General features: G+C 36.6%; 4 protein-coding genes across 20 annotated transcripts in view; 2 read left to right on the top strand and 2 right to left on the bottom strand.

Annotated features, from left to right (window-relative positions):
* The first annotated feature begins 462 nt into the window (after nt 1–462).
* Nucleotides 463–6,861, top strand: LOC122631304 (excitatory amino acid transporter 1). Of its 2 annotated transcripts, none has more exons than XM_043816861.1 (10): nt 463–1,069; nt 4,274–4,614; nt 4,759–4,936; nt 5,078–5,120; nt 5,240–5,279; nt 5,400–5,586; nt 5,670–5,903; nt 5,974–6,165; nt 6,259–6,393; nt 6,490–6,861. In XM_043816861.1, the coding sequence occupies exons 2-10, from the start codon at nt 4,356–4,358 to the stop codon at nt 6,638–6,640; spliced, it is 1,419 nt and encodes a 472-aa protein (XP_043672796.1). In that variant the 5' UTR covers nt 463–1,069; nt 4,274–4,355; the 3' UTR covers nt 6,641–6,861. The 2 variants fall into 2 exon arrangements, with proteins under 2 accessions (XP_043672796.1, XP_043672797.1); XM_043816862.1 differs by lacking the exon at nt 463–1,069 and adding an exon at nt 3,497–3,832.
* LOC122631307 (vacuolar protein-sorting-associated protein 25) lies at nt 5,946–8,476 on the bottom strand. 3 transcript variants are annotated; one of them, XR_006327675.1, is made up of 5 exons: nt 8,229–8,469; nt 7,892–8,037; nt 7,572–7,790; nt 7,243–7,507; nt 5,946–6,411 (listed from the first exon to the last, which is right to left on the bottom strand). XR_006327675.1 is itself a non-coding variant. In XM_043816868.1 (5 exons), the coding sequence occupies exons 2-5, from the start codon at nt 8,276–8,278 to the stop codon at nt 7,395–7,397; spliced, it is 528 nt and encodes a 175-aa protein (XP_043672803.1). In that variant the 5' UTR covers nt 8,279–8,310; nt 8,373–8,476; the 3' UTR covers nt 6,997–7,394. The 3 variants fall into 3 exon arrangements, 2 of the variants coding, with proteins under 2 accessions (XP_043672804.1, XP_043672803.1); XM_043816868.1 differs by lacking the exon at nt 5,946–6,411 and having other exon boundaries at nt 6,997–7,507; nt 8,229–8,310; nt 8,373–8,476; XM_043816869.1 differs by lacking the exon at nt 7,243–7,507 and having other exon boundaries at nt 8,229–8,471.
* A 105-nt stretch (nt 8,477–8,581) lies between these two features.
* LOC122631306 (NEDD8-conjugating enzyme UBE2F-like) lies at nt 8,582–10,469 on the top strand. Of its 2 annotated transcripts, XM_043816867.1 has the most exons (6): nt 8,582–8,985; nt 9,130–9,140; nt 9,349–9,464; nt 9,537–9,698; nt 9,774–9,935; nt 10,006–10,469. In XM_043816867.1, exons 3-6 carry the CDS (start codon nt 9,357–9,359, stop codon nt 10,120–10,122), a joined length of 549 nt encoding a protein of 182 aa, XP_043672802.1. In that variant the 5' UTR covers nt 8,582–8,985; nt 9,130–9,140; nt 9,349–9,356; the 3' UTR covers nt 10,123–10,469. The 2 variants fall into 2 exon arrangements, with proteins under 2 accessions (XP_043672802.1, XP_043672801.1); XM_043816866.1 differs by lacking the exon at nt 9,130–9,140 and having other exon boundaries at nt 8,590–8,985.
* A 127-nt stretch (nt 10,470–10,596) lies between these two features.
* LOC122631299 (obscurin) overlaps nt 10,597–26,612 on the bottom strand; it is a 37,264-nt gene continuing 21,248 nt past the window's right edge. For 10 of the 13 annotated variants that reach the window (XM_043816834.1, XM_043816837.1, XM_043816835.1 and 7 more), the window contains 26 exons: nt 26,295–26,546; nt 26,007–26,042; nt 24,861–25,106; nt 24,639–24,780; nt 24,158–24,555; nt 23,172–24,076; nt 22,522–23,101; nt 21,568–21,678; nt 21,118–21,222; nt 20,220–20,954; nt 19,058–19,460; nt 18,797–18,980; nt 18,399–18,699; nt 17,741–18,322; nt 17,246–17,670; nt 16,393–17,156; nt 16,025–16,323; nt 15,025–15,944; nt 14,502–14,944; nt 14,259–14,397; nt 13,703–14,172; nt 13,382–13,612; nt 13,140–13,284; nt 12,563–13,066; nt 11,339–12,483; nt 10,597–11,264 (listed from right to left, as the gene is read on the bottom strand). In XM_043816834.1, coding sequence (XP_043672769.1) covers nt 11,018–11,264; nt 11,339–12,483; nt 12,563–13,066; nt 13,140–13,284; nt 13,382–13,612; nt 13,703–14,172; nt 14,259–14,397; nt 14,502–14,944; nt 15,025–15,944; nt 16,025–16,323; nt 16,393–17,156; nt 17,246–17,670; nt 17,741–18,322; nt 18,399–18,699; nt 18,797–18,980; nt 19,058–19,460; nt 20,220–20,954; nt 21,118–21,222; nt 21,568–21,678; nt 22,522–23,101; nt 23,172–24,076; nt 24,158–24,555; nt 24,639–24,780; nt 24,861–25,106; nt 26,007–26,042; nt 26,295–26,546 — 10,712 coding nt within the window. In that variant the 3' untranslated portion in view covers nt 10,597–11,017. The remainder of the gene's footprint in view (nt 11,265–11,338; nt 12,484–12,562; nt 13,067–13,139; nt 13,285–13,381; nt 13,613–13,702; nt 14,173–14,258; nt 14,398–14,501; nt 14,945–15,024; nt 15,945–16,024; nt 16,324–16,392; nt 17,157–17,245; nt 17,671–17,740; nt 18,323–18,398; nt 18,700–18,796; nt 18,981–19,057; nt 19,461–20,219; nt 20,955–21,117; nt 21,223–21,567; nt 21,679–22,521; nt 23,102–23,171; nt 24,077–24,157; nt 24,556–24,638; nt 24,781–24,860; nt 25,107–26,006; nt 26,043–26,294; nt 26,547–26,612) is intronic. The other 3 variants (XM_043816827.1, XM_043816831.1, XM_043816832.1) reach the window with 3 other exon arrangements.

The following is a 26,612-nucleotide window of genomic DNA, read 5'->3' as shown; positions in this document are numbered from 1 at the left end:
TAGAAATTCCCATATTATAATAATTCAAGAATATAATAATATCGGCAACGCGTGTCATGGTATACGATTAACGAAAATTTGAGAAACACTGTTCTTAGTGATTTATTAACGTTAGAAATTAACAACGGAATGTTCGATAAAACACCCGAAGGATCGAATTTAATGGTAAGCGAAGATAAAAGGTTCTTGATCCGGTGACGATGATTGTTGACGATGGAAGACAAGGGATGTGTGTGTGTGCGACTGTATGTAAAGAAGGAGGGTGGGAGAAGAGAAAGTAGATAAAAGTTGCAAGAAAGAGAGAGAGAGAGAGAGAGAGAGAGAGAGAGAAAGAGTCATCTCGCCGCGGAGAGTGAACGATGACGATTGTGAGAAATAGCGGAGAGTGAGTGAGATTGTGAAGAGGGAGGGAGTAGTGGGAGGGGGTAGTGGGAGGTCGACGGAGAGACACAGAAGGGCTTCGAACTACACGGTTCTCAACTTAGCCTTTTAACTTAGGCACTTTGGCATTCATCGGGCTTTCGCAGGGTTGGGAGCAGGCGTCGCGAGCAGCCGTTGAGCCCGATTCTCTCTCTTTCTCTTCGCTCCGTCTCCCTCTTCTCGAAGGACGAACTTGTGTGTATGCGTGTGTATGATGCATTTACGGTGTCTGTAAGAGACAGAAGGAGCGGGAGGGAAAGAGAGACAATCGGTGATCATCGGCGGGCTCCGGAGGCAGAGTCAAGAGCGACTTTACGTTTTTCGAATTTGTCGTTCGCCGTCGATCCTCGCGAATAGTGGTGCGCGGCTCCGAGTTTCTCCTTCGCAACGTATACGCCATCATATAGTAGAAACGATAGTTTAACGACAGCACAGTCTTCATTAGGAATTATTTCGAAATAGTGTTTTCTCTTACCCGCGAAATAGAACGATTTCGTTATCTTCCAATTGAAGATTTGAATTTTCAAAGAGTCGCGCGGCAGTACTGCCATTTTGGATAGATGTATAGATGATACGAAGATAAAGAAGAACAAGTCCGTTGCATCGAAACGGAGTCTGTAATCGATCGAACGGTCTACACTCGACGAGAGTAAGTAAATTCTTCCGATGATATATCTTTATTCCCGCTCTCTTCCCTTTCTCTTAACACGTCGCTACTGTCGCTGCCGGGTTACCTATTCTCGTTGGTTCAAGATCCCCTACCTTAGATCTTTTATTATCGTATACACGAGTGCCGATGTTTCTTCCCTTTTTTATTCGTTTTTCTTTTTTTTTTCTTTTTTCTTTTTATTTTTTCCGACATCGCGTGGATACAAAAGGAGTATTTCGAATCGATCGACTAGGGAATCTTTTTTAATATTATAAAAGTAAGTACCAATGGGGGGTGATCGATCAATCGAACGAACGATAAAGTTACCCGTAAAAAAGCCGAAGAAAAATCGAACGATTTACGAACGAACGATTCCTCGAACGGAAAGAATGGAGAGGGTCGACGATAAAATGTATATATAAAGAAAAATTACGAGATGTTTGTAATTAACGTGGTCCGTGGACGACCGACCACATGTGTCACATACGAGTCGCATCAAATTCGCGCGAAATAATATCTCTACCCATCTTTCTCTGGAGTATCGTGACTTTTGTGTTCTTATTGAATCTTCAAATGAAAGTGCGTTCCTTCCTTTCGTGCGAAATTGTGAATAAGCGATCCGATGAATGAGTTCTCCTTATCGAATTCTTTTCTATGATAAAGTGCGCGTGAAAATAAAAATCACGAACGATGGACAAAGAAGCTTGATAAATCAATATCGATAAGAGGAGTCACCGTTCTTGAATGAGATACAGGTTTGAGAAAATCGTACAAAAAGAAAAGTCCTTGGCGCGAACTGCGTGGGCGTTGGACGCGCTTGTGAAAGGAAAATTTAAGGACCTTCTTATTCTCTTTCTCGATCTCGACTCGATGCTCAAACTTATGGGGAAATAAAATAGACGGTGTTAAAAAATTCATCGATCGATCCTTGTTCATAGTGGATTAGTTTGAAAGCAAGATTTAACGAAGCATTTTTGTTTGGCGGGAAATCCCCCCAAAAAAAAAAAAAGAAAAAAAATCGTAGGTTCGATATATTCGATCTCGAGAAAGATGACCCGAATTTTTTCCAAAGGTAAGACAGGCATACTTAACGATTACCTTATTTGGATCGACGCATCGTGCGTACAAGCAAGATCGTCGGACTCGAGTTTCGAGACAAACACGAGGAAAACGTATGAGAAACTTGAATCGAGTTTATCGTTTGTAAATGTTCCTTGTGTCCTTTATAAAATTCGTAATATCTCTCGAAATGACATCGTAGTGAATTAACTCGTTATCATTATTCAATTTAAATATTTAGTGAACGAAATGAGGTTAGATCCGGAATGTTGTTTCACCATTCGTGTTATCTTACAAAGAATTGGCTTTTAGTCTACTAATTTGTGAATATATTTAACGGGTAAATAACTTCCTTCCGTGCTTTTTTTTTTTTTTTTCAATTTAATATTATAACGATTGTTAGTCATCGGGGTATCCCATTCATTAGATCGTTTTGTCTGACAACCAAATGATAAGCACGTGCTGTCTCCTTTTTAAGCCAAATTAACTTTCTTTCGTGCACGTATAAATTCTTGTAAAAAAAGGAGATCATAAACGAGTTAATATTCATCACTTTTCAACAACCAACGACCATACGTACGGTCTTACATAATTATTTTTTATCTTCTTTGCTTCGTAAAATCAATTCGTAATTGTTCTGTAGATTGATTTAAGAGAATCGTAAATAAAAGAAATGTTTCGTAAATAATGATTCACAAAATTCTCTCTCGTTGCATGATAAAAGTGGTTCTCGTTAATAGGGAGACGTTGAGAACGATCGTACATTGCAATTATGCAAGGAATGCGGTCGTCGCGGCATACGAGCAAACGTTTTTGGAGTTGGGCTTTTCTTTTTCATGGGGTGGAAGAACTCGAGCTCTCTTTTGTTTTCTTTTTTTCTTTCTCCTAAGAGTATGCTCGTAGGAACACTCACAAAATTATCCTTCGAAGTAAATTAAAAATCCCGCCATTTTCTCCTGGACTTGTATTTTCGATGGATTACAACATGTAATTTTATTTACCGATCTATGGTGTGGTTTTAACCGGTTCGTACTAGTTTTTCCCTGAATATACATACGTACATATATATATATATATATATATATATATATATATATACTGATAAATACATTTCGTATATACGCCCGCTATTACGTAGGTGAATTAAATGAAAAAAAAGGTGCCATTATCCGACACTACTTCATCGAGAGTAACAGCTTTCATGGCGTTCCTTCTAGTCGGAATTAATTAAAATTTATATTGGAGAAAAAGAAGAAAAAAAAACTTATTTTACATTGAAGAAAGAGAAGAAAAAAGAAAAAGAGAATATTCGTGGTAATAGTCTCCTTTCACGAGAAATATTTATATCTTTATTAAATCTTACGATAAAAAAAAAAAAGAGCGGTTTATTACATTTGTCGTTCCATAAAACATGAAAATAATGAACGTAAAAAGATAAAATATAATATTCACGGGTAATGAATGGATGAAATGATTGGTAAGATACATAAGACAAATAGACCTGAAAAAAGTCAGACATCGCGTGAACAAAATCTTCTGTTTGTCGAATCTCCAAAAAAAAAAAAAAAAAAGAAAAAAAAAAAGTTTTGCGTAATAGCTGTTTTCTCTATCTTTATATCAAGACAAAGAATTGGATTTAACCAGTTTAGCGTGGAATATATGAGAATTTCATTATCTTAGTACGAGAAAAATTTGTTGAGAGATGTATGTATAAATTGATTAATCATTCATGATGTTATGCGTTAGACCCGATTATACGAAATTATCCCAATGGTTCTTGTATCAGAGACGCGTTTCCTTTCCATTCTTTTTATAAAGTAAAATTATCGTTTAATTCTCGTATAGGGTAAATCAACAAAAGCACGCGCGTCTGTCTTTCATCGTCGTGCTAATTTTGAATTCGAGGCGATTTAAGACAATATTGGCTTTATCGTCTCATTTTTTTTGAATAACTCACATATTGTAGTTAAATATATACGAATAATAAAAAATTTTTTATTCATACTTCCTTACATTTTGATAGTTCTTTATGCAAATAACGCGAACGTTGACGAAACATTTGAATAAATTTCAATAACTTTGCGTCTTAATAAAATTACTAATTATGATTTAATCGTAAAATTCGATTGCTTTTTAATTTCGCAGGTTCGACAAGTGGAGCCTATTGTCCTAAAATTTCAACGATTTCGCTTGTCAAGCGAAAATAATACGAATACAATAGAGCGATATGGCACGTCCAAAAAGATGGAAAAAGTGCATGTCGGAAAATTCATTGACTTTGCTCACGATATTCGGTGTGTGTGCCGGTACTCTAATCGGTTTCATCTTAAGGAATATCAACAAACCGGAGGGATGGACATCTCGTGAGATAATGTACATTCAATTTCCTGGAGATCTTTTTCTTAGGATCCTTAAAGGTCTGATTTTACCTTTGATAGTGGCTAGTATCGTCAGTTCAATTGGTAGTTTGGACCTATCTCTCTCAGGTGAACAATTTGTTAACAAATTTTTACAATATAATAAATAAAATTTGATTCTTTTTTCTCTCTCTCTCTCTCTCTCTCTTTATTTGATATCTCGAATTAACAAGATAGAAAGGCGATGAGAATAATTGTTCGTTGAATTTACAGGAAAAATCGGTATGAGATCGATTTATTATTATGGAACTACAACGATTAGTGCTGTAATTCTTGGTATAATTCTTGTCTCCGTGATAAGACCCGGAGAAATCAGTGGACATTTCGATAGTCAAAAGGAGTTAACTATCAGAAACGTTACTACCACCGACACGCTATTAGATTTAGTTAGGTACTTTGATTATGATATATTATTACATGTTTTCTAATTAATCGATTATAAAAGTATCATTGGTATACAATATTTTTTAATATTATAAGCAATATAATTTTCCTTTTTCTTTTTTATTTATTTATTTTTTTTTTTTTTTAGGAATATATTTCCGCCGAATCTTGTTCAGGCCTGTATTACGCAAGTAAGTTAATAATAAATATAACGATTGATTATTTTTTCCAAATAATAATTTAACATTATAGAATAAAATAAAGATATAAATATAATTGTTTCTATCAGATATCTCATTTTTTATTTCAGTATCGTACGATATTAACGAAGCCTGAAAATGTGACAGATGGTAAGAACGATCTATATTTTCGACGATTATTTTTTTCTTGATTTGCTTTCAGTAGACTAAGAAAATTATTAATAAATATATAGTGTTACTGGAAATGATATTAATTAATTGCTTTTCTAGAAATTCCTGTAGAAAATTGGGATATTTCACACGTATATACCGATGGTACCAATATTCTTGGATTGGTCGTTTTTAGTATTGTTTTTGGGATTACACTCGGTAAAATGGGAGAGTCTGGAAAAGCTTTGTTGGATTTCTTTACAGCATTATCAGAAGCAACAATGATTATCACTAACTGGGTTATTTGGTATGTGAAAATTAAATTTCTATTTAAATGAATGATTTAAGAATCATTTTAAGAGAATTTATGTTAATATATATTTTTTTTAGGATTTCACCGATTGGTGTTTGCTTTTTGGTTACTTCAAAACTTTTAGAAATTAAGGATATAAGTGCCATCGTTGGTCAATTAGGTTTATATTTTATAACAGTATTATTGGGACTATTTCTCCATGGTTTTGGCACTCTGTCCGTTATATACTTTATTTGTACCAAAGAATTACCTTTCAAAGTTATTAAAAAAATGGGACAAGTATTAGCTACAGCATTTGGAACAGCTTCAAGGTGAATATTATAAATTTCTATCGGAGTTGTTGCAAAAAGTTATTATATATAAATACGTTTATTTATTCAGTACTGCTACACTGCCAGTTACTCTGCAGTGCTTGGATAATATGGGAGCAGATCCTAGGATAACAAGGTTTGTTGTACCAATTGGTGCAACTATCAATATGGATGGGACTGCATTGTATGAAGCAGTTGCAGCTATATTTATTGCTCAAGTTAGAGGAGTATCATTGACTCTTAGCAGTATCATTGGTGTTAGGTATTTTATTTTTGTCATATTTTTAAAAATATATACTTATAAAATAACTGCAAAGTATCTATAAAATATTATCACTTTCACGTCTTTTTTAAGCATAACTGCAACAGCTGCAAGTATAGGTGCTGCTGGTATACCACAAGCTGGTCTTGTTACAATGGTTATGGTATTAGATACCATAGGTTTACCCGCAAAAGACGTCACCCTTATTATTGCCGTAGATTGGCTGTTGTAAGTTTACGTTTAAATCTAAAATTATATTATTTACGTTTGTCATTTTTTCTCTATATCATAATATTATATACTTCATGGATTTGATTTGTTTAGAGATCGATTCCGGACTACGATTAACGTAATGTGTGATGCACTCGGTGCTTGTATAATCGAACGTATGAGCAAAGGAGAACTTGATGTACCTACATTGAATCAAACGGAAGATTCTATTGAACTTGCTCAATTGCGTAAAGCAGAAGCATAATCTTTTTTTTTTTTTTTTATTCTTTGCATGCTATTTAATAGCATTTATATAATATTATATTATATCGCACACTTCAACTGTGTTTCTTTAGAGATTTATACATTTTTATATTATTTAATATAAAAATTGTTTACAAACTAAGAAGTTTGTAGCAGAATTTTGTGAATATCATTTTTAATATATGTACATACAAATGAAATACAAATCTACAACACAGCCAATTTAGTTTTAAACTCTTTGCACCATATTCACATATAGATTTATTATATACATATGTACAAAAGCCATACATATAATAATTTAAGAGTATATATGCTGTTTTTTTTTTTTTTTTCCATAAATATAGTATCTTAAATTATTATGATATACAATCAAGCAATAATCTAAATCACATTGTATGTAGGAATTTGTATATAGAATATATTTAAGAATTGTTATTCATAAAAATTTTAAGTTAATAACAAGAACAAGAGAGAATACAATAATTATTAATAACCCAGATACAAGATGTCATAGAGAAATTATGGATGCTGCAGAAGTGATCTTGAAACATTATTATAAATGTTTTTGTTTAACAAAAGCATGTATGCATATTAACTTACCCTTCAAATAATTCTTGTTCTTCTTAAAAACATATAGAATAGGCAGTTTCAATATTATAAAGATGATAATTAAGCACTTCTCATTATTAGAAAAATAGTTGGATAACATTGAATCTTTTTGCATGTGTATTTTCTGAATAATAAATATGCAATCAAAAAAATTTAACTCCCTGATTATCATCAAACATGATCAATTCAGCCTTTTTAGCATACTCAAGAGTTCTAAGAGATCTTATTAATACTTCCGTATCAAGTTTATAAAATTCTACAAAAAAATATTGAAAAAATATAATTAATATATTATCATAAATATCATTTATAGTACATACCTTGATCAACTATATCTTCTCCTTGAGTTAATTCGTAGAAAGTACATACAGATCCAACGTGTCCAGTTTCTTGTACCCAATTATATATTATATCGCCCCATTCTTCCAATGTGTGCCAGTAAACTAACCATCTTTGTTTTGTCTTATCTAACGGCATAGCATTTCCTGTTTTGCTTAACTCCTCTAATATTATAAGTACTACTTCCGATGGTAATTTTCCTTTTATTAAATAGTAAATATGTTATATATATAAGGAAAATAATTGTATTCTGCAAAATGTATCAATCTTGATTCTATAGATAAAATTTCATTAAGGATACGGTTGATTGCACTATTGTTAAAAAGAGGGCTTGAATGGACTTCTCGTATATCTACAATTGCTTGTTTTGTGATCCGATAATATTCTAATACTAAACTCTTCCATGCTGCTAATTGTTTTGCTTTTGTATCTGCGTGTGGTTGGAGACTGTTCAAATAGATGATATTTTTTATACTTTATTCTTTCGATCATTTAATCGTATTAATTTTCTACTATTAATCGTAAAACTTTTGTTTATATATTACGAACTATTGCATATGACAAGTACTATTCTACATTCTAAATACAAATAAGACACAAGCACAAATAATTTGAAGATTAATTTTTAAAAGACTTACGTAAAAAATGGAGGAAAACTGTATTGCCACGGCCATTCGATTTCTGCCATAATTCAATAGTTATAGTTACTGTATAAATGTACTGTAAAGATTGAACCGATCAATTTCGTATCGGTTATTTTCACGAAATAATATATAACTCACAACTGCTTTTACTAGATCATTTGTTTACTATGTTAGGTTAAGATCATATACAATAAGTGTTAAATAGAAAAACATTTGACCTAGAATTGATATATATATATAATAAAAGTTTTTAATTTACAAATACGTATACATAAACGTCTTCGGTTGACAACTTCTTTGTTTCGTCTAACAGTAGACAACTTTATTTGTAATGTATGTTTTCATAAGTTTGTCAGCCTTCGTAAATATCTTCCCTAGAGTACCCGTGTTAATATAGTTGCAAGTAGGAATATTATTAACGCAACATAAATGGCGGCTGATTGTAATTCTAACGAAATCGAAAATTCCATTAATCGAATTTGAATTGAAAGTAGAAATTATGGATGCTTAATTTATTTTCCTTTTTATCCACAATTATAATTATATTCCCAAATTGTTCAATCTCTGTTTTCAAACAGTACCACCATCTGCAGTACAGGAGTCACAACTTAGAATTTACTACAATATTTTCCGTTTTTGTTCGGCTATATCATGATGGGTGAAATGGAGTGTCTTCGAATACACGTTTCTTAAAAAGCACTATATAAGTTTCACGGCAAAATTAGAACCTTACAAGATACAGTCGTCAGAAGTACGTTTCTTACGAATTCAATAACTGCACGCCAATTCTAACCTCAAAGTACTTTAGCTTATACACTAATTTTATATAAAACGAGTATTTTTATAATAAAAAATTTTTCTTTTGCAATTGTAACGATTTTATTGCAATACGCAGATAATCACGAAGTAAGTTTTAATATTAATTCGTTTCTAAAATTTTTTTTGTAAGAAATAAATTGCATTTTATGATTATTATATAAATATTTATTTGCCTTTATTGGTTGTAAAGTAACATCTTAATATTTTTAACATTATAACAATTTTGTTATATGAAAAATTAACCTCTATAGATTAATATGTACAGATAAATAAATTTTTTAATTTTAACGTACAGGAGGAACAATGATTACATTAAGAGGAAAATTGAAAAAAGATCCTGAGATTACAAATTCTAAAAATAGAGATTATAATAAACGAGCATCTGTTCGCGACAAGCTATTGATAAAAGAGGTATGATGAAATATTTTTTTTGTTTGTATATCATTAATAGGTATTATATATTTGTTTTCATACATTATTTAGGTACAAGAAATGGAGCAAACGCTTCCTGTTACCTGTCAAGTAACGTTTAATGATCCTCATAGATTATATGAATTTACGCTTTTGATTATACCTGATGAGGGATATTGGGCTGGTGGACGCTTCTTCTTCGATATTTATATACCAGAAGATTATAATATGGCTGTAAATATAAATTTTACATTCTTTAAAATTCCTTATATAATGTTATCGATTTAAAGCGACTCTATTTGATTACAGCCACCAAAGGTAAAATGTTTAACAAAATTATGGCATCCTAATATAAGCGAAGATGGAGATGTATGTCTTTCAATATTAAGGCAAAATAGTATAGATGGGATGGGATGGGCGCCAACCCGTAAACTAAAAGATGTTGTATGGGGTTTAAATTCACTCTTTACTGTAAGTAAGATCTTTTTCGAGCGAATAATTCCGGGATAGATATTAAATATTCTCCTCATTTACGTTTCAGGATCTTTTAAATTTTGATGATCCTTTAAATAGAGATGCGGCTGAATTGTTTATTAAAGATAAAGAATCTTTTCGTACTAAGGTAAAGTATTATGTTATGCAGTATGCAAAAAGATGATTTCAAATTGAAATTCCTAATAAAACAGTGTAATTGTGCACTCACCGAATTAGAACCATGATTTTTGCAAAAACCCAAAAGGAATTAAAACTCAGCGTTTTCAAAGAAAATTGAACATTATATTTTGATATTTTCTTACTAGTCTTCTTATCTTAGAACGAGTGTAATTTTATTTTTATTTTCTTTAAACATCCAAACCATTCAACTTGTTGCTATTGTTGAAAGTACAAGAAGGATGCATCAAAGATATGTCACATGTACGATAGATCTTTCTCATCACAGATTATCTATGAGAACACAATTTGTAAATAAATTCAATATTTAATAAAAAATCTACATCTTTTTAATCGAGTAATTATTCTGATTATTACTGTATTTAATTTATTTCATTATTATTTTATTTCCTTAAAAGATATCGAAGCGTGAAAGACTCGTCTACGTAATTTTCCATAGACGCATGTAAGAACCCAGTGCTTGCATTTATTATTTCATATTTATTTATTATATTATGTAACGATTTTTGTACAATTTGAAAGGATATGAATCATGTCCACTAATTTCATTTATTACATTCGTAGTTTCAATACCATTGTGTCCATTGTAACCATTTAAATTGATCGGAATACTGAACAGTCGAAATTTCATGATTTTCTTTAATGAAATTCATGTTCGAATTGATGATATAATATTCGATATAATTAATCATACGTTGTAACAAATAAATAATAACAAAAAAGAAAACAAGGAACGGGATATTTTTGTATGATATTCTTTTAATCCATTCCCTATTGCTCCTCCTTGCTCTCTTAACGACTGACTAGATGTTTTTGTGATACTTTACAGTCATACGGAGAAAATTAATTGGAAAAATCGTATCTTAAGCATAATTTTATCGTTAGACCGTTGTAAGTAATTCTTCTTGTATGCTCGTTGATCTTATAAGTTTTCGAGTAGAACCTAAAAGGCTTTCGCTTGCAAGGCTTTGGCTTTCCGACGCCAGTTTTTCTTTTTCTTCGTGATATTCGGTGTTATATTCTTTTAGTCTATTACCTAAAAAGACAGACCTTTCGCGTTTTTTGATCATGAACTCGGTTGGTAATAACCATCTGTGTTCGTGGCATTCCTCAGCCATCGGCCTTTTACTAGAATAAATGAAGGAAGAGGTGTGAATTTTAACAATAAAAATGATACAAATTACTTTTGTGAGAATGCTTACCTCGGTGCACGTTTGAAGACCAACATGAGAAAGCGCGTAGCCTCTTGGCTGATTTCTTTGTAGAGATATTCGAATCTGTACCTAACAAATAAAATATTTTGTCTCGTTTCGCTGGCATCATCGCCACGGAACGGTGATACTCCGGATAATAACACGTACGCAAGAACACCGACCATCCAAATGTCTGTTTGTGGATATGCAGGTTCTTCATTGTATACTTCTGGTGCTCTATATTCACGGTGACCTGCTTTTGGTACCATCGTGCCGAGTTTACTAACTTTCTGCGCAGTTCCCATGTCTACTAATTTGACTTGAACTGTCCTAACGGAGGCCATCACCACATTGTCCGGTTGAATGTCTAAATGACAATATCCTCGCCAGTGAAGATATTGTAACGCGTCCAATATTTGCGTTATAGCCATGGCTACGCAATTTTCAGTGTACTCGTGTCGACTAGAGAAATACGTGAGAATGTCGGCACCCTGAAGCTTCTCCAAAATGAAGACAGCTAACGGTGACCCGGGTGCTTTATATGCTGCCTCTAAGAGAGCTATTCTCTCATGCCTGAGAGAACGTAGAGCTTCGAATTCTCTATTTACTTGCTTCTCAATTTCTGGCCTAAGGTCCAGAATCTTAGCGACTATCACGCGATCCGAGGACTTGTCGATCCCCTTGACCACAGCAGAGAATTGACCACGGCATAATTCAGAAATGAAGCTGTATTTGTTTGTTAACGTTTCAGTCGACCATTCAACCGGTTGTTCCTCGACAGAATAATTTATATGAGGCTTATCTTCCTCGAGTACAATCTCTTGTCCAGACTCCGTTAATTCTTGAAGATGTCTCATAGCACTGGTTATTTGTATCTGAGGTATACCCGGTGGTCTTGTTTTAATTACCTTCGAAGGAATACCCTTCTCGCTCCATCCAATTCGATTTCGCGCTGCTAGACGGAAAATGTAACAAATGTCTGGCTTGAGATCTCGGACTAGATAAAATTCGTGGTCTATATTGAAACCAATGTCTATCCACGTAATAGAATCGGCTTCTTTGTATTGAAGATTATAGCACAGTACGGCAGAATTGCCATCGTATCTTGGTTGCTTCCAACGTAAAAGTATCTGGGTATCCGATATTTCGGTAGCCTGTGGATCGAACGATACTTATTACTAATTTCAATAACATCGGAGGATAAGTACTTATCTGGAAGATTGGTTTATATACCTCTGGCGAGTCAGGACCACAGGGAACCGAAGCTATCAACATTCTAGTTCTGGCTACTGTCTGCCCAAGAGAGTTCCTTGCCACCACCTTATATATCCCAGCGTCGTGTTCTTTCGCGGGATTGAAACTGAGAATCGATCTGCCCTCTTCGTCTTCCGTGATCTTTATTCTTTTAGTTTCTTGAACGACAATGTCATTCTTGTACCACTGTATCAGTGGTTTTGGATCACCTACTGCAAGACACATCAATTGCGCTGCTTTTCCTTCCTCAATCGGCCGTATTTGCGGTTTCTCGCGGAAGAATGGTAGATTTCCTTCCTTTTTGGACTCTATCATAGCTTCGGCCTCGACATAACTATCGAGACGAGTGCCTAATTCGTGTTTCAATCGTCTCAACGTGAATGTATCGGGTGATCCATATCTATTTATCCTGGCCCTTCGTTCGTCGTCGATTTCTTCGTCCATGATGTCGGTAAAACGACGGCGTTCACGTATTATTGGTGTCTGTAGAGAAAAACAAGATAAATAAATATCTTTCTTAATGAAGATTAATCGATTTAGAAAGGTGTTTAATTGCCTTCCAATCGTAGCCATTTTCTTCGGTGATCGTACGCGAATATCCTGGACTGCGATTACAGGCGACTTTCATGTATTCGCGTAATCGTACTGGGAAATCAGTATCTCTAAGTTGTAGAAGATAAGTGTCTGGACCGTACTGATAGCTGTAGATAATGTCGTTAGTTTTATTATAGGTATATTGGAGATAAGAACAGTATAATTAATAAATGTATTAGCTATAACTTCGTATGGTATACTCACTGACTCTCGCTCTTAATCAGTCCAATTTCCGTGTCGATCGGTTCTCTCGAAGGTACCTGATTTTCCCAAGTTCTAGGCACAGGTTTTCCTGTTGGACTGTATCGTTCAACACTTGGTTCAGGCGTGTATTTATGCCCAGGTGGATAAACCATCTTCGACGGATGTTCAAACGCACTACTGAGTTTGCGTCTACGATACCAGGTACGACAGGACGCGTTGCTATACCAATCTCTGTCGATGATCCGTAAGAGAAAGTATAATGTTACAAACGAATAAATAAACCAGCGAGAAATAAAGGATATCTTACTTCTAAGATATTACCTGTAAAGTTTGTAATAGGTCTTCAAATATTCAGAAGGTATTTTATATAAATCTAATGGTGATTTGTCCGCGTATTCCAACCAAGGATGTTTAAGAGCGGCCTTAACATCCATTCGTTTTTCAACATTATAGACCAACAAACTACGAATAAAGTCTTTGGCTTCGTTAGAAATATTTTTCCAACGGTCATCAAAGTCCCAAGCTCCTTGTCTGATCTTCGTTAATGTTTCTCTATCGTTGACACCTCTGAACGGTGAAATTCCGGATAACAGAATGTACGTTATGATACCGAGAGACCACATATCCGCGGCATAATCGACACCTTCGTTGTTCGTGACTTCTGGAGCAACGTATTCCGGCATACCATACGCTAATAACATTAATTTCGTTTGCGTTATTCTTCGAGTTAAACCGAAGTCACCGATCTTTAGATCATCGCCACCCGTGTGAGAGATCAGAAGATCTCCAAGCTATCAAAGGAAATTAATATTTAGAATGATGATCTTTAAAAAGAAACAAATACACATAATGAACAATTGATCGATAAGAAACTTACCGTTAGACCAAGATGTGCATAGTGATTATCGTGCATATATTCCAGGCCGTAGAGCACTTGTCGTATATATCCGGCAATTTCTGCCTCGGTATAATGTGCTTGTCTCGTTAGAGTATCTGCTAATTCACCCCCGGCAGCTCTATATTTCGCTCGTTAAGGATTCGAAAGACTCATAAAAATCAGATTATCTTACCGAAGGAAGCGAGACGTATTTTGTAAAGGCAATTACATTTAAAAGGATACAGTTCAATGATCAAAGTGACCGAACTATCGGTTTCGTAAGCATCTTGCAAACGTAACAATTTTCGGTGACTGAGATGGTTCATAGCGTCTAACTCGTTGTACATAAACGGTTTCAGTTCTCCACGTCCATGCATAACTTTAGCAGCATAATTTCTTCCAGTAGTCCTCTCTACGGCGTGATACGTAATACCCTGAGTACCACGACCCAATTCGTCACCCAAATCATAGAAATCGTTGTAGGGTTTATCGCTACGTAGTTTAATTTCAGTCTTTCTCTTATACGTTCTGTACACGTAATCGTATTCATTTTCTTCTACGTGTATCATGACCGAATGCGATATCGATCCAGCTATGTTTCTCGCGCTAATCGAGTATAATCCCTCGTCCTTGACAATAGCTTCATTGATGGTTAAGACAGATGTATCCGGCTCGGAGAAATCGATCTGAAAGAATAACAATTTCAACGATATCTCGTAGTTATTTTTCGAATTGGAAAATCATAGATGATAAGATGATAATCAACCTTAACCCTCGAAGTGGTAGTGATCGGTTTCCAATCCTTGTACCATTTGATTTCAGGGAACGGAACACCCGTGACACGGGCTATCAATTGACCAGATTTTCGTACCATCACAATAGTTTCCTCGGGTCTAACGATAAACGTTGGGTATTCTGCGATTTGTAAGCAAACACGTTGACGTGCTTCTCCATGTTCATTTGTGGCAACAGCTTCGTACATGCCCTCGTCTCTCTCAAGCATTCTGTTGATGAACAGAGTCGCCTGTCCGTTTCTTGTGTAGCTTTGATCGTATCGACCGCCAGATTCGATCAATTCATCGTTGAAATAATAAGTCATCTTTGGCTTTGGATAGCCATAAACGAACCAGAAGAGATTGCAATTGTGATTCTTTACGCCATATTGAACATCGTATTCTTGACGAAGGAATTTAGGTGCTTGAGCGTATTCATCGTGGGGCGGTCTCTCGATATCGAAGTCTTTGGGGAAGTAAGGACTGGTCTCTGGGCGAAAATCTATACCAGGTGGCAAATAAGGGAAGAATTTGGGTGGATCGGGTTCTAATTTGGCTCGGAAGGTTTGTGCAAATGGCGAAGGATCGCTGATGCCATATTTGTTCTCCACTCGTATACGGAATTTGTAGTCACGGAAAGGTTCTAAATTGCGGATGTCGCAGACACAACTGCGCAATCCGGATCGAGCGGTGAACCAATCACCGTCCGGTAGTTCGCACATTTCTACGAGATATGTCACCGGCGCGCGTGGTCCTAACGGGATGGAAGGCTTCCAAGAAAGTGTCAAATGTCGATCCATCATACGACTAATGATTGGTCTATCTGCTAGAGGCCATGGTATTCCTGTCTTTTGATATTTGTCATATTCTATGTACTGTGATGCCAACGGTCGCTTCGCACGTGGCTCGAGAGCTATAAAGAATATTCGAAAATGATTATTTAAAAGTACCTTATACATATTTATATCTCGAATACTTTAATTCGTTACTCACAGTCAAAGATCATTTCAGCGGTACATGAGTCTTCTCCATGAGGATTTTGTATTTTTAATAGGTATGTGCCTCCGTCCATTTCATCGACATTAGCTATCGTCAAACGAAGTAAACTACCTTCTTGGTCCATTCTTATACGATCGGTTTGCCACAATTTGTCACCATTACGAAACCATTCGAATTCCGGTTCAGGGATACCAGTAATGCAAGCTGTGAATTTTGCTTGCATCCCTTTGTAAACTTCGCAATCGCCGATTCTTTTCAAGAATGCAGGTGGTTCTATCTTTTGCATTTTTTCGCTGTAATTTAAATCACACAAGTTATCTACCGATTTTAATATTAAAGCGATGTAAACTTCAGGAACTTACATCTTATCAACGATTGCCAAGTTTGCCGAACATTCAGCTTCGCCAGCTCTGTTAACTGCTTTGCATTTGTAAACTCCACTATCGTCGTACGTGCAATCCTTGACGTACAAGCAGCAGGCATCGCAGTCCCGTTTGATCTTGTATTTGTCATTATCTTTAAGTATTGGCTGGTCATTGAAATACCACGTAACATCTGGCTTTGGTATACCGCTAATTTTAGCTGGGAACTTAGCATCAAAGTTAGGAAGTTGCTGAAGATCCGTGAAATTTTGCGTAAAGCTTGGTGCTTGGAAGACCTTTCTGATATTGGCATTTGCGTTAGATGTATCTTCGCCGAGTGGATTTGTCAGACAACAAGCATAAGCTCCTTGGTCTTTGGCATCGGATGGATTGATCTCTAAAGTTACTTTTTTTCCATCACATGTCATCATCAATCGTTGAGATGGTTCTAGCGGTTGTCCGTCTTTCGTCCACGTAATATCTGGTATCGGATTGCCATTGAAGGAGGCACTGAATGACAGTGGTTGGCCTTCCTCGACCGAAATATCTCGTAACAAAGTTAAGAATGTAGGCTTCTCTTGTGGAATGTCCTCTCTCAATTTGCCAACTACATCGAGTTTCGCTTTGCAAGATGCCGTTCCTTCGGTATTGCCAGCTACAACTTGATATTCTCCCGCATCTTCAGGAGTTGCTTTATCGATGATTAATGCGTGAGTACCATCCGGATGACTAATGATATTCAAATGATTTCCATCCGGCACAATCTGCGGAAAATTTGGATAATCTCATTTAACAAATAATACTTAATTACCTATTATATATATATATATATTTTTTTTTTTAATTCACATACCTCTTCGCCATTGTGCAGCCACTTGAGTTCGGGCGTTGGTTTACCAATTACTTTCACTTCCAATTTTGCTGGCAAGTTTTCGACCACGGAAAGTGGTTGAAGACTTCCAACGAAATCTGGCCTCTTTTCTTTTTCCTCTACCTCAACCTTTGCTTCTCCGGTAATGTCTCCGAGTTTATTAGATACGACCACGGAGTAAGTACCTGTATCTTCTGGTCGCACTTTGTCGATTATTAGACCAATGAGACCATTGGGCTCGTTTATGAAATTAAACTCTTTTGTTGATCTCAACGGTATACCGTCCTTGAACCATTGAACGTGAGGATTCGGAAATGCAACGATTTGAGCTTGTAACTTGAGAGGCTGTCCTACGATGGCTTTTACATCTTCCAGGGGCTTTGTAAATGTTGGACTTCTTGCGGTAGCTATAACATATATTCAACTTTGAATTATATGTTTTAAATGTTAATAGGATAAACTTAGCGAGTTTCTTACGCGTGACAGCAACTGCGCAAAGTGCACTTTGTTCTCCCGTTGAATTGGAAGCCACCAGTTTGTAAGCTCCGGAATCCGCAGGATTTACATTATCAATTGTCAGTTTCGTAGTACCGTCCGGAAGGTTTTCGATCTGAATATGATCGTTAGGTGCGAGTAATTCACCGTCTTTAAACCAAGACATTAAAGGAATCGGGCTACCGTCCGCTTTGGCCTTGAGTTCGAATGGCTCTCCTTCATCGATATTCACAGACTTTGGTAAAGTTAAGTGACCAAACGAGGGTGGTTCGAAAACCATATTTAATTCGCAACTAGTCCGTGCACTTCCTGCGATACTGCTAGCTATACAACTTATTGTTCCTATGTCATCGGAAGAAAACGTTTTAATGTATAGAGTGCTATCGATGAGGCCCTCGACGTGAGTTATCACTTCGTGGCGCGCATCTTGGATTATTGGCGTATCGTTCAATAGCCAAGCGATCTTTGGTTTTGGTATTCCAGATACGCGAACTTTCAATTCAATATCTTGCCGATCATTTATGGAAACTTGAGATAGCTCTTTCAAAAAGACCGGTGATTCAACTAGAAAGAAAAATTTATATATATTTCGAATAATACTGTACTTATCGACACTATTCTCGTCGCTTTTCAAACTTACGGTGAGCAGTTAGTAAAGCTTCTGCGGTTGATTCACCCAAGTAATTTTTTGCGAAAACCGTATATGTTCCGCCATGTTCAACATTAACATTCTTGATGATAAGTTTGTACTTGTTGTTCTTTCTATCTTCTTCCGTTTCGAATTCATTGCCTATCGTCAATTCTTCGTTGTTCTTTAACCACGTTATCTCAGGCTTTGGATTTCCTTTAATTATTACCTCCCATACGGCTTGTTCGTCAACCGGTGCAGTGAGATCTTTAAATTCTTCGATGTTCGGTTGCAGTAGAAGACTCAAAAGGGCCTGATAAAAATCAAATTAATGATAAATCTTAGAATGGGATGTGATGTGATCTAAGAGCAAGAAACAGCGAACGTCAAGGACAAAATTTCATGCTTACGCTGCTTTCGGCATGGCCCCATTTATTTTCCAGCTTGAGCGTATACTCTCCGGTGTCCTCACTTCCACACTTAGGTATCTTCAATGTAATCGTACTTTCGGTCAACTTATCTGCCGCGGGCTTATTGTCCATCTTCCATTTGATTCTTGAATCGTCATTTGGGATCTCCAATCCCTTGCAGAACCTTTGGAAAATAACAAAAATTCAACGAAATAAATGTGGCACACGTATATCGTTATAATCGTAGGTAACTGAGCTTACCAAATTACTTCGGGAACCGGATCAGCCGTAAATACAGCTTTGAACTCCCCATTCGTACCATCCGCAATGTCAACGTCGCTAAGGGGTTCTACGAATCGTGGTTTTCGCAAATCGTCGACCGTGCCAACCTCCAACTGTCCTTGTACGATATCTTCCCCAAGTTTATTTGTAAAGATACACTCGTAGAGACCTGCATCCTCGAGCGTGGCTTTGCTCAGTTCGAGCTGATACTTGTCACCTGCATTGGTGATACGTATACGTTCTCCAGTTCTGAGGATCTTGCCGTCCTTGTACCATTTTGCATCAGGTCTTGGCAAACCGACGGTGGTGACCTCGAAGGTAGTGTTTTGCGTTTCAAAGATCATCCGATTTTTTAACGACGATTCTATTATATGGGGTGGTGCTAAATAAGAAAAGAAAACGTTAACATCCTTGTGATTTCACTTTTAACATGTGTGTGAGAATCGCGACATATTACTGTTCTACGAAACGTTTGCTTTCATCGTGCACAATCGTGAAGACGGTCTTTTGGAATAAAAGTGGCGATTAGATTTGTTACGAATTAACGTAAACTGTCCGACGCCACTTTTATTCTTCCGGCCCGTAATAAAGATAGAAGTGTTAGACAGCGCTGTTGAAAATGTTGATCGTCGTCGACGACGTAAACACGTCCGTCCAGTTAAGTTCGATTTTCCTAACTTACCTCGATTAATAAGGCGTGCGGTAACTTTGGCGCTGCTGGCTCGATTGCGTGCTTTTTCACATAGACATGCGATAGCTCGATAAGATTCTATGGATTCTCATGAATGGGCTCAATCGTTGCTAACACGGTTATTGATTCTCATTTGATCCTTTTTATGCTCAACCGATGAGAGAGAGAGAGAGAGAGAGAAAGCGAGAGAGAATCCATTGAATTTTTTAAAGCATTATTGCGTCTAAAGCAAAATGAGTCGATGGAACGTTAAGTACGTGCACAAAGGGTGGGTAAAAAATGCGAGTAAGGAGAGAAAGACAGTAGAAAACGTGCATGCGATATCGATTCACCAAAGTCTGTAATGGCTTGAAGATAAATCGCCGATTACAGTGACTTCCGAATCTGAATTGAAGAATAAATTTTATTATAGTTCCTACGTTGAAAGATGTCCAAGTATTTCGATCGTACCTGATTCCACGCCTTGTTCCTTATCAAGAATTTCGTTAAGAACGGTACGTTGTCGTTTAACGCGATCTAGAAGAGCCTCGAGCTCTTCATCGACCTCTTCTTCACCCACCAGAACTCCCTTTTGTAAGTTTTCTTTCGAGATCGTACTTTTTTCAGCTTTGTACGATTCGACGGACTCTGCCTTCTCTAACTTCGAATTCTGCCTGATCAATCGACTATCCTCGGCGGTCCCTTTTTGTGATCGACTCAAAGTCATTTCGCTAGCTTTCGTGGAAAATGACTCTTCAACGGATAGTTCCTCGATAATCGTTTCGTTCAATCTGGACGCTCTGAGAGGTTTGACCTCGTCCAAGACATTTTTCTCGATCGTATGGCCGTCGACATTTTTGAATTCTTCGGAAGAGCCGTTCGTTAATTTAAGATCATCCGTTAGTTCGACATATCGGACGTCGTCCATGCTAACATCCCTGGAAATGGCTTTCAAAGTTGATTCGTCGTCCGATACCGAAATTATCGAAACGCCACGATTCACTTGCAGTCTCGACCGGCTATTATCGCTGGTCTCTGAGAATTCCTCGACGAAGACGCCGTTCTGTATCTTCTGCGGTCCGTTCTCTTCTTGCAGCATGTAACTGTAAGATCCTATTTCCTCAACCGTCGGCCCTTCCGAGCTTAACTCCTGAAATTCGACCTTCGTCGCGGTCATCTTGCTGATCGTGTGTCTCTCGTCCGGACCTGTGAACGGGCTGTCTTGTCACAATACCTTCTACTACGATTACACCGAGAAAGAGAAGCTTTCTAACGAATCTATCGTTTATCGTTCGATTCTATTTCAAACTCCATGGGTTACTCAAGCGACTAATTAACGATCACTTTAGCTTAGCGTGAGCCATATTACCTGTGAGCGTTGACTGATGAGTCGTCGTTGATGCTACGGTGATGGTAACTTTGTCAGCTTCATCTCGTACTACCTCAACCTTCTCTTTCTTCAACGCGAACCGACCTGAATTTATTACACATTTTTGGCTAGAGGCTAGTCCTTAATCTATCGATCAAAACCAGCTGTCTCTTTGATAATTTATAGAATCGATACTTATACGGTCAATGTCATTGATATTAAAGACACGTTATCTTCAACCTCCGAAGCTGCCACTGCCAAGTGTTCACTTCATGTTAGACTAAATCGTCGACGATCAATGTTAGATGATTTTATGAAACATCGAAATACAAAGACTATCTAACGATGAGTCGATAATATCGATTTTTTTTCGGTAGAGAAGCAAAATGAGAAGAGTGATGCGAGTTTAGAATCGATGAGAGGTGAGTCTCTACGATCTTGAAATATTACCTTCCGGGCCTGATTCTTCAGCTTGCTGTTTCTCCATTTCTATTTCTTCTATCTCGATCTTCTTCGTCTTCGTTTCTTCCTCGATCGTTTCGGTGCTTCCTTCCGTTTTAGCTATGAAAGTTCACATACAAATTGGACAAATCCGTACGATAGGAAGATTTTGGATATAAAAGTGCGATGGATACGTGTAACGAATGAAACATAGAAACATGAACACAAAGATTCTCGATACGTCGTAAGAGTTTTGGAAGTGTATGTGTGTGTGTGTGTGTACAGATACACATACGAAACACGACTAGACATGATCAAAGAAGAAAAAAGTCGTCAGTATCACTCAACAAGAAAGGAAAAAAATAACAAGGAGTCCTGAAAAAAGGTAGAAATGTAAAAAAAAAAAAAAAAAGAAAAACATACGTCGTCCGTAGACGTGTATGGAATCAAAAAAACGTGATGTAGGGAAAAAGAAAAATAAAAAGAAGATATTTCTTATCTCGTTTAAAGAGATCGAAGAGTCTTTTGTAACCATGATCGTCTATAGATCTTCGAAATTTCATATTAATTTCACTGTTAAGTGCAAATCGAAGAAAAACTCCCGTAGTTACATACTCTCTTTACTTACATATTTACTTACTTTACGTTGTCAAAGCATGACGATTTACCGCCAGGATTCTCGAAAGAAAGAATTTTATACGTGTGCGTGTGCGCGTGCGTGTTTCGAATTTAACCTGCTGCGCTGCTGCGCCGATAAAACTATTTTTTTTTTTTTTTTTTTTTTCAAAACAGGTATACTAATAGTCCGATATATTCGAGTTAACTTTGCTAACGCATTATTATCTTGACGCCCGATTTCTAAAATCGAAAATAAGTTTGAAAGTTCGGGACAGAGCAGCGCTTCAGTTTTTTTTTCTGTTTTCTTTAAGAGTGTTGGAATAAAAAGAAGTTGAAGGATCTTACTGAGAACGATGACTTTGCTCTTGCTGAGGACCATTCCAAGTTCGTTCTCTGCTCGAACTTCGTAGGCACCACCATCCGAGCCTTTGACTAAAGTTACCGTCAGATCGTAACTCTCCTTTCGTTGCTTATCCCTAGTGATCTTGATTCTTGCATCAGCCGATACCTCCTGTCCGTCCTTGTACCATTTTATTTCGGGATCAGGCGTGCCAGATATTTCGACTGTTAATTTCAATGTATCGCCTTCTTTGATCCTTTGATCGGCCAATTTCTTCAGAAGTTTTGGCTTTGTGTTCACTATAAAGTCGGCATGGCATTTATTCTCGCCATATTCGTTCTTCACTTTGCAAGTGTAACTGCCCTTCATTTCAGCTTTCACGTCCTTCATGAGGAGCTTGTAATGGTCACCTTCTTCGACGCGAGTGTACTCGGTACGTTTTTCCGTGATTTCTACATCACCGATGAACCAATGAACGCTTGGTTTTGGATAACCATCGACTTCAACCGCTAATTCGACGTTAGTGTCGCCTTCGTTGGCCGAAAGGTTGGTCAGTTTTGTCTTGAACCTCGGTATACCGCTTACCTATAATCGTTATAATAATATCTCGTATCATTATTATAATTAAGACAGAATGATTTAACTCGTAACATACCTGGACTCTGGTTTGATCCAAAACAGTACCGTGCGTATTAATCACTTCGGTCTTGTACACTGCAGCATCGGTGCCGACTGTACCGGTGATCTTTAATATGTAATTGTTTTCTTCTCGAACGATCTTTATACGCTCATCCTCGACGACGATCTGTTCATCCTTGTACCACTTCACTGTAGCTTCTGGATCTGACTCTACTTCGATCAGCAGAGTCAAAGAGTCGCCTTCGTTAATTACCGGGATACTACCTAATCTCTTCCTTATCTTTGGTGGGCTCTTTACGGTAACATTCCATATTTCTGTGGTTTGATTGATCTCGTTTCGAGCAACGATCGAGTAAGATCCAGCATCTTCCATACGAACACTTTTGATCACGATTTTGTATACATCACTTCCTTCTTTTTCTATTTTGATACGTTCGCTTTCTTGAATCAATTGTCCATCCTTATACCACTTTACTTCCGGCACTGGAGTACCTTCTACCTGAACGGTCATCGTTAAAGTATCTTCCACGATTGTCGTAGTGTCCGATTGTTTCTTGATCACTTTTGGAGCAGACTTCACGATAAGCTCGATTTCCGTAGTATCCTCTCCCAGCTCGTTCTTTGCTCTTATCGTGTAGATACCAGCATCTTTCGTCGTTACATTCTTTATTACCAACGATAGAGATTCTTCGTCTTCCCAAAGATATTTTATTCTTCCACCAGCAACGATTTCCTTCCCGTCTTTGGTCCATGTGATATCTGGCTTGGGATAACCCTTCACTTGCAAGTCCAACATTGCAGAACCTCCCGCGCTTACCTCAGATTGTTTTGATTCTGATTCGAGTTTAGGTTTCTCTGGATCCCTCAGTAATTGATTAACCGCCCCTTGCACGGTCAACTCCGCGCTACAACTTATATTACCTGAAGCGATTAAATTTAATATGAAAGTTACAAGTTATAATAAATAGAAGTGTTTGCTATAAGTCGCTAATGATAGACTACCTGTGCTCGTTTGAGCAACACAAGTATATAAACCAGCATCTTCGGGCTTCACATGTTGAAACACCAAAGCGAGAGTGTCCTCGTTATCTCTGAAAAGTACTTTGAATCTTTCCTCGGGATCGAAAGGTTGACCATCGCGAAGCCAAGTGAATTGAGGCTCTTCACCAGGTTCCAAAAGACCTTCCGGTAATCCAGGAAACATCGGCTTATCTTCTGTCACGGTTACCGTAGCCTCGCAAGTTGCTTCGCCATAACGATTCATCGCTGTGCAGCTGTATTTACCAGCGTCGACTTTTTGAACGTCAGGTATTACCATTTCGTAGAATCCTTTATCCGCTTTCTCCGTTATTATTGTTACACGTGCGTTTCTCGAATCGATTAGCGTGCCATCTTTATAGCTTTAACAAAGTAAAAGAATAATTTTTATAAATAAAAATTGTTTCATTTACAATCGGCAAAATGTACTTCATTTTCAACTTACAATTTAAGTTCAGGATTTGGATCTCCTTTCACTTTGATCATGAAACGTAAATAAGTGTTTTCCAATAATTCAGTATCCTTTAGACGTACTAAGAAAATTGGAGAGTTCGCTTCCGCTCGTGCTTTCTTTTCTTCAGGAGTTACTGCAATTTTCGTGTTAATTATTAATCAATATCTTTTATAAAATAATATTATGTAAATTAGAATGCCTTGACGAACTTACGTTCTTGGACGACCAACTGTGCTGTACAAGTTGCTTGGCCATCCCCGTTCATAGCACGGGCGATATAAATTCCGGAATCCGATTCGTGAACATTTTGTATCTGAAGTTTGAAGCTTTTATCGTCAGACGTTTGAATCACACGATCCGCTAATTTATCGTGCAACGGCTTGTTATCCTTAAGCCATTGTATCTTCGTTGTCTCGTCGGCCGACACCAAGGTACACTCGAATGTAGCGACTTCTCCAGCTAGATAAAAAAGAGTTTCAACTAAATAACTCGTAGCAGAAATCGATCGAACATTTATTGATGACGTGATAAGCAAAATATAGCAATTAGAAGTTGTACGATATTTTAAAGATATTGCAGTCTCATAATGCTTTTTCTATTTGTCTTGTCTCATATAATAAAGATACTTGAGTATGTAAGAGAAAACAGTAACTAAACATAGATTGTTTTGTTCGTGATTTTACATTCGCTACACAGAAGAGATTTTTATAAGCAGAAGATATATAAAATACACGAATACGTGTATTTGATGGTTTTAGTAGTTTATCAGTTTTTACAACACCAAAAAATACGTAATAAAAAATGGCACATATTTCTAAAGGTACGGGAGGACAAAAAAGTATGCTAGAAAAATGAAAAGAAAAGAAACATTGTTGCTTACTAATGTAAAAACGTGTACCTATAAAATGCACCAAATTCTACTAATAATTGAAAGTAGAAAGAGATAAAGAGACTATTTATAAAGCAATAATGGTTAAGTCGATGAGTATGCTTATTCTACTAAATAAATATTACACGAAACGATACATATAAACTTAGAAAGTAGGTTGATAAGATTGATAGTAGTTTTGATAGAGTATGATGTAAGTGAAGAATATGTTGTAACGTGAAAATAATATAGCTGTGTAAAGTATAAACTGTAGAGTATAAAGTTGTACATCTAGGATAAGCAACGAAGCGATTTCAACCTGCAACAACGTGTGTCCATGTTTAAAAGCATTTTAAATAGCTAGCTATAAGAAGAAGATAGAGAGAAGTAGAGTGATCAACGTTGTAATAAAATACGAAAAATAATAGAGTAAAAATGCATAGAATAGTAGAGCATGATGAGAATAATAGTCAAATCTCGTGTCACTTTACCTATGGCGTGTATCAAAGCCTTTTTTGCTCGACTCGCTAGAACAATAAAAATGTATCTTGTGATACGTTGTCGAATACAAACGATACTGTTGTTTCATGTTATCCTAATTCATACCACTTACACTTGTACCTCTCGTTCGTATAAAAATCTATAACTAGAAAATTGTGTGAGATACATCCTGTGATTGTTGTCTTTTCTTTCACGAAGAAATATGTACATGATATATCCGACTATTCGTTTAATTCGATTAAACGACTGGCACAATAAACACGAGCAAAATTACTTACGTTCAACATTACATCCTGCGATGGTTTTGAGGAAGATAGGTTTCCCAGTTTCAGTGGTACCTAATGAGATTTTCGCTTTACTGTCAGCACCAGATTCTAAACCTCCGCTGGTAGCCGTTTTGTACGAGCTCGAAGTTTCGCTGATTTTCTCGCTACCATGAACGGACGAGGAGATCATCGCGGCACTAGCCGATGAGGATGATTCGACGTATGAAGTGACACCAGTACGACTGCTCGATACCGATGAATACTCTATTGACGATAACTTCGTATAGACGTGTACAAGGAAATAATTGTAATTACTAATTCTCGTTGATT

This window comes from Vespula pensylvanica, chromosome 8 (genome assembly GCF_014466175.1).
Source record: "Vespula pensylvanica isolate Volc-1 chromosome 8, ASM1446617v1, whole genome shotgun sequence".
NCBI classification, from domain to species: domain Eukaryota; kingdom Metazoa; phylum Arthropoda; class Insecta; order Hymenoptera; family Vespidae; genus Vespula; species Vespula pensylvanica.
This window is presented reverse-complemented; position numbering and strand designations above follow the sequence as displayed.

Excerpts from the sequence above, each read along its gene's own strand:
- LOC122631306 (XM_043816867.1), top strand. The coding sequence starts at position 9,357 with ATGATTACATTAAGAGGAAAATTGAAAAAAGATCCTGAGATTACAAAT. Across the intron at positions 9,699-9,773 it reads CAGAAGATTATAATATGGCT|CCACCAAAGGTAAAATGTTT; the intron begins GTAAATATAAAT and ends ATTTGATTACAG. Across the intron at positions 9,936-10,005 it reads GTTTAAATTCACTCTTTACT|GATCTTTTAAATTTTGATGA; the intron begins GTAAGTAAGATC and ends TTTACGTTTCAG.
- LOC122631307 (XM_043816868.1), bottom strand. The coding sequence starts at position 8,278 with ATGGCAGAAATCGAATGGCCGTGGCAATACAGTTTTCCTCCATTTTTT. Across the intron at positions 8,038-8,228 it reads AGTTTTCCTCCATTTTTTAC|TCTCCAACCACACGCAGATA; the intron begins GTAAGTCTTTTA and ends CTATTTGAACAG. Across the intron at positions 7,791-7,891 it reads TAACAATAGTGCAATCAACC|GAAAATTACCATCGGAAGTA; the intron begins GTATCCTTAATG and ends ATTTAATAAAAG.
- LOC122631304 (XM_043816861.1), top strand. The coding sequence starts at position 4,356 with ATGGCACGTCCAAAAAGATGGAAAAAGTGCATGTCGGAAAATTCATTG. Across the intron at positions 5,587-5,669 it reads ATCACTAACTGGGTTATTTG|GATTTCACCGATTGGTGTTT; the intron begins GTATGTGAAAAT and ends TATTTTTTTTAG. Across the intron at positions 5,904-5,973 it reads GCATTTGGAACAGCTTCAAG|TACTGCTACACTGCCAGTTA; the intron begins GTGAATATTATA and ends TTATTTATTCAG.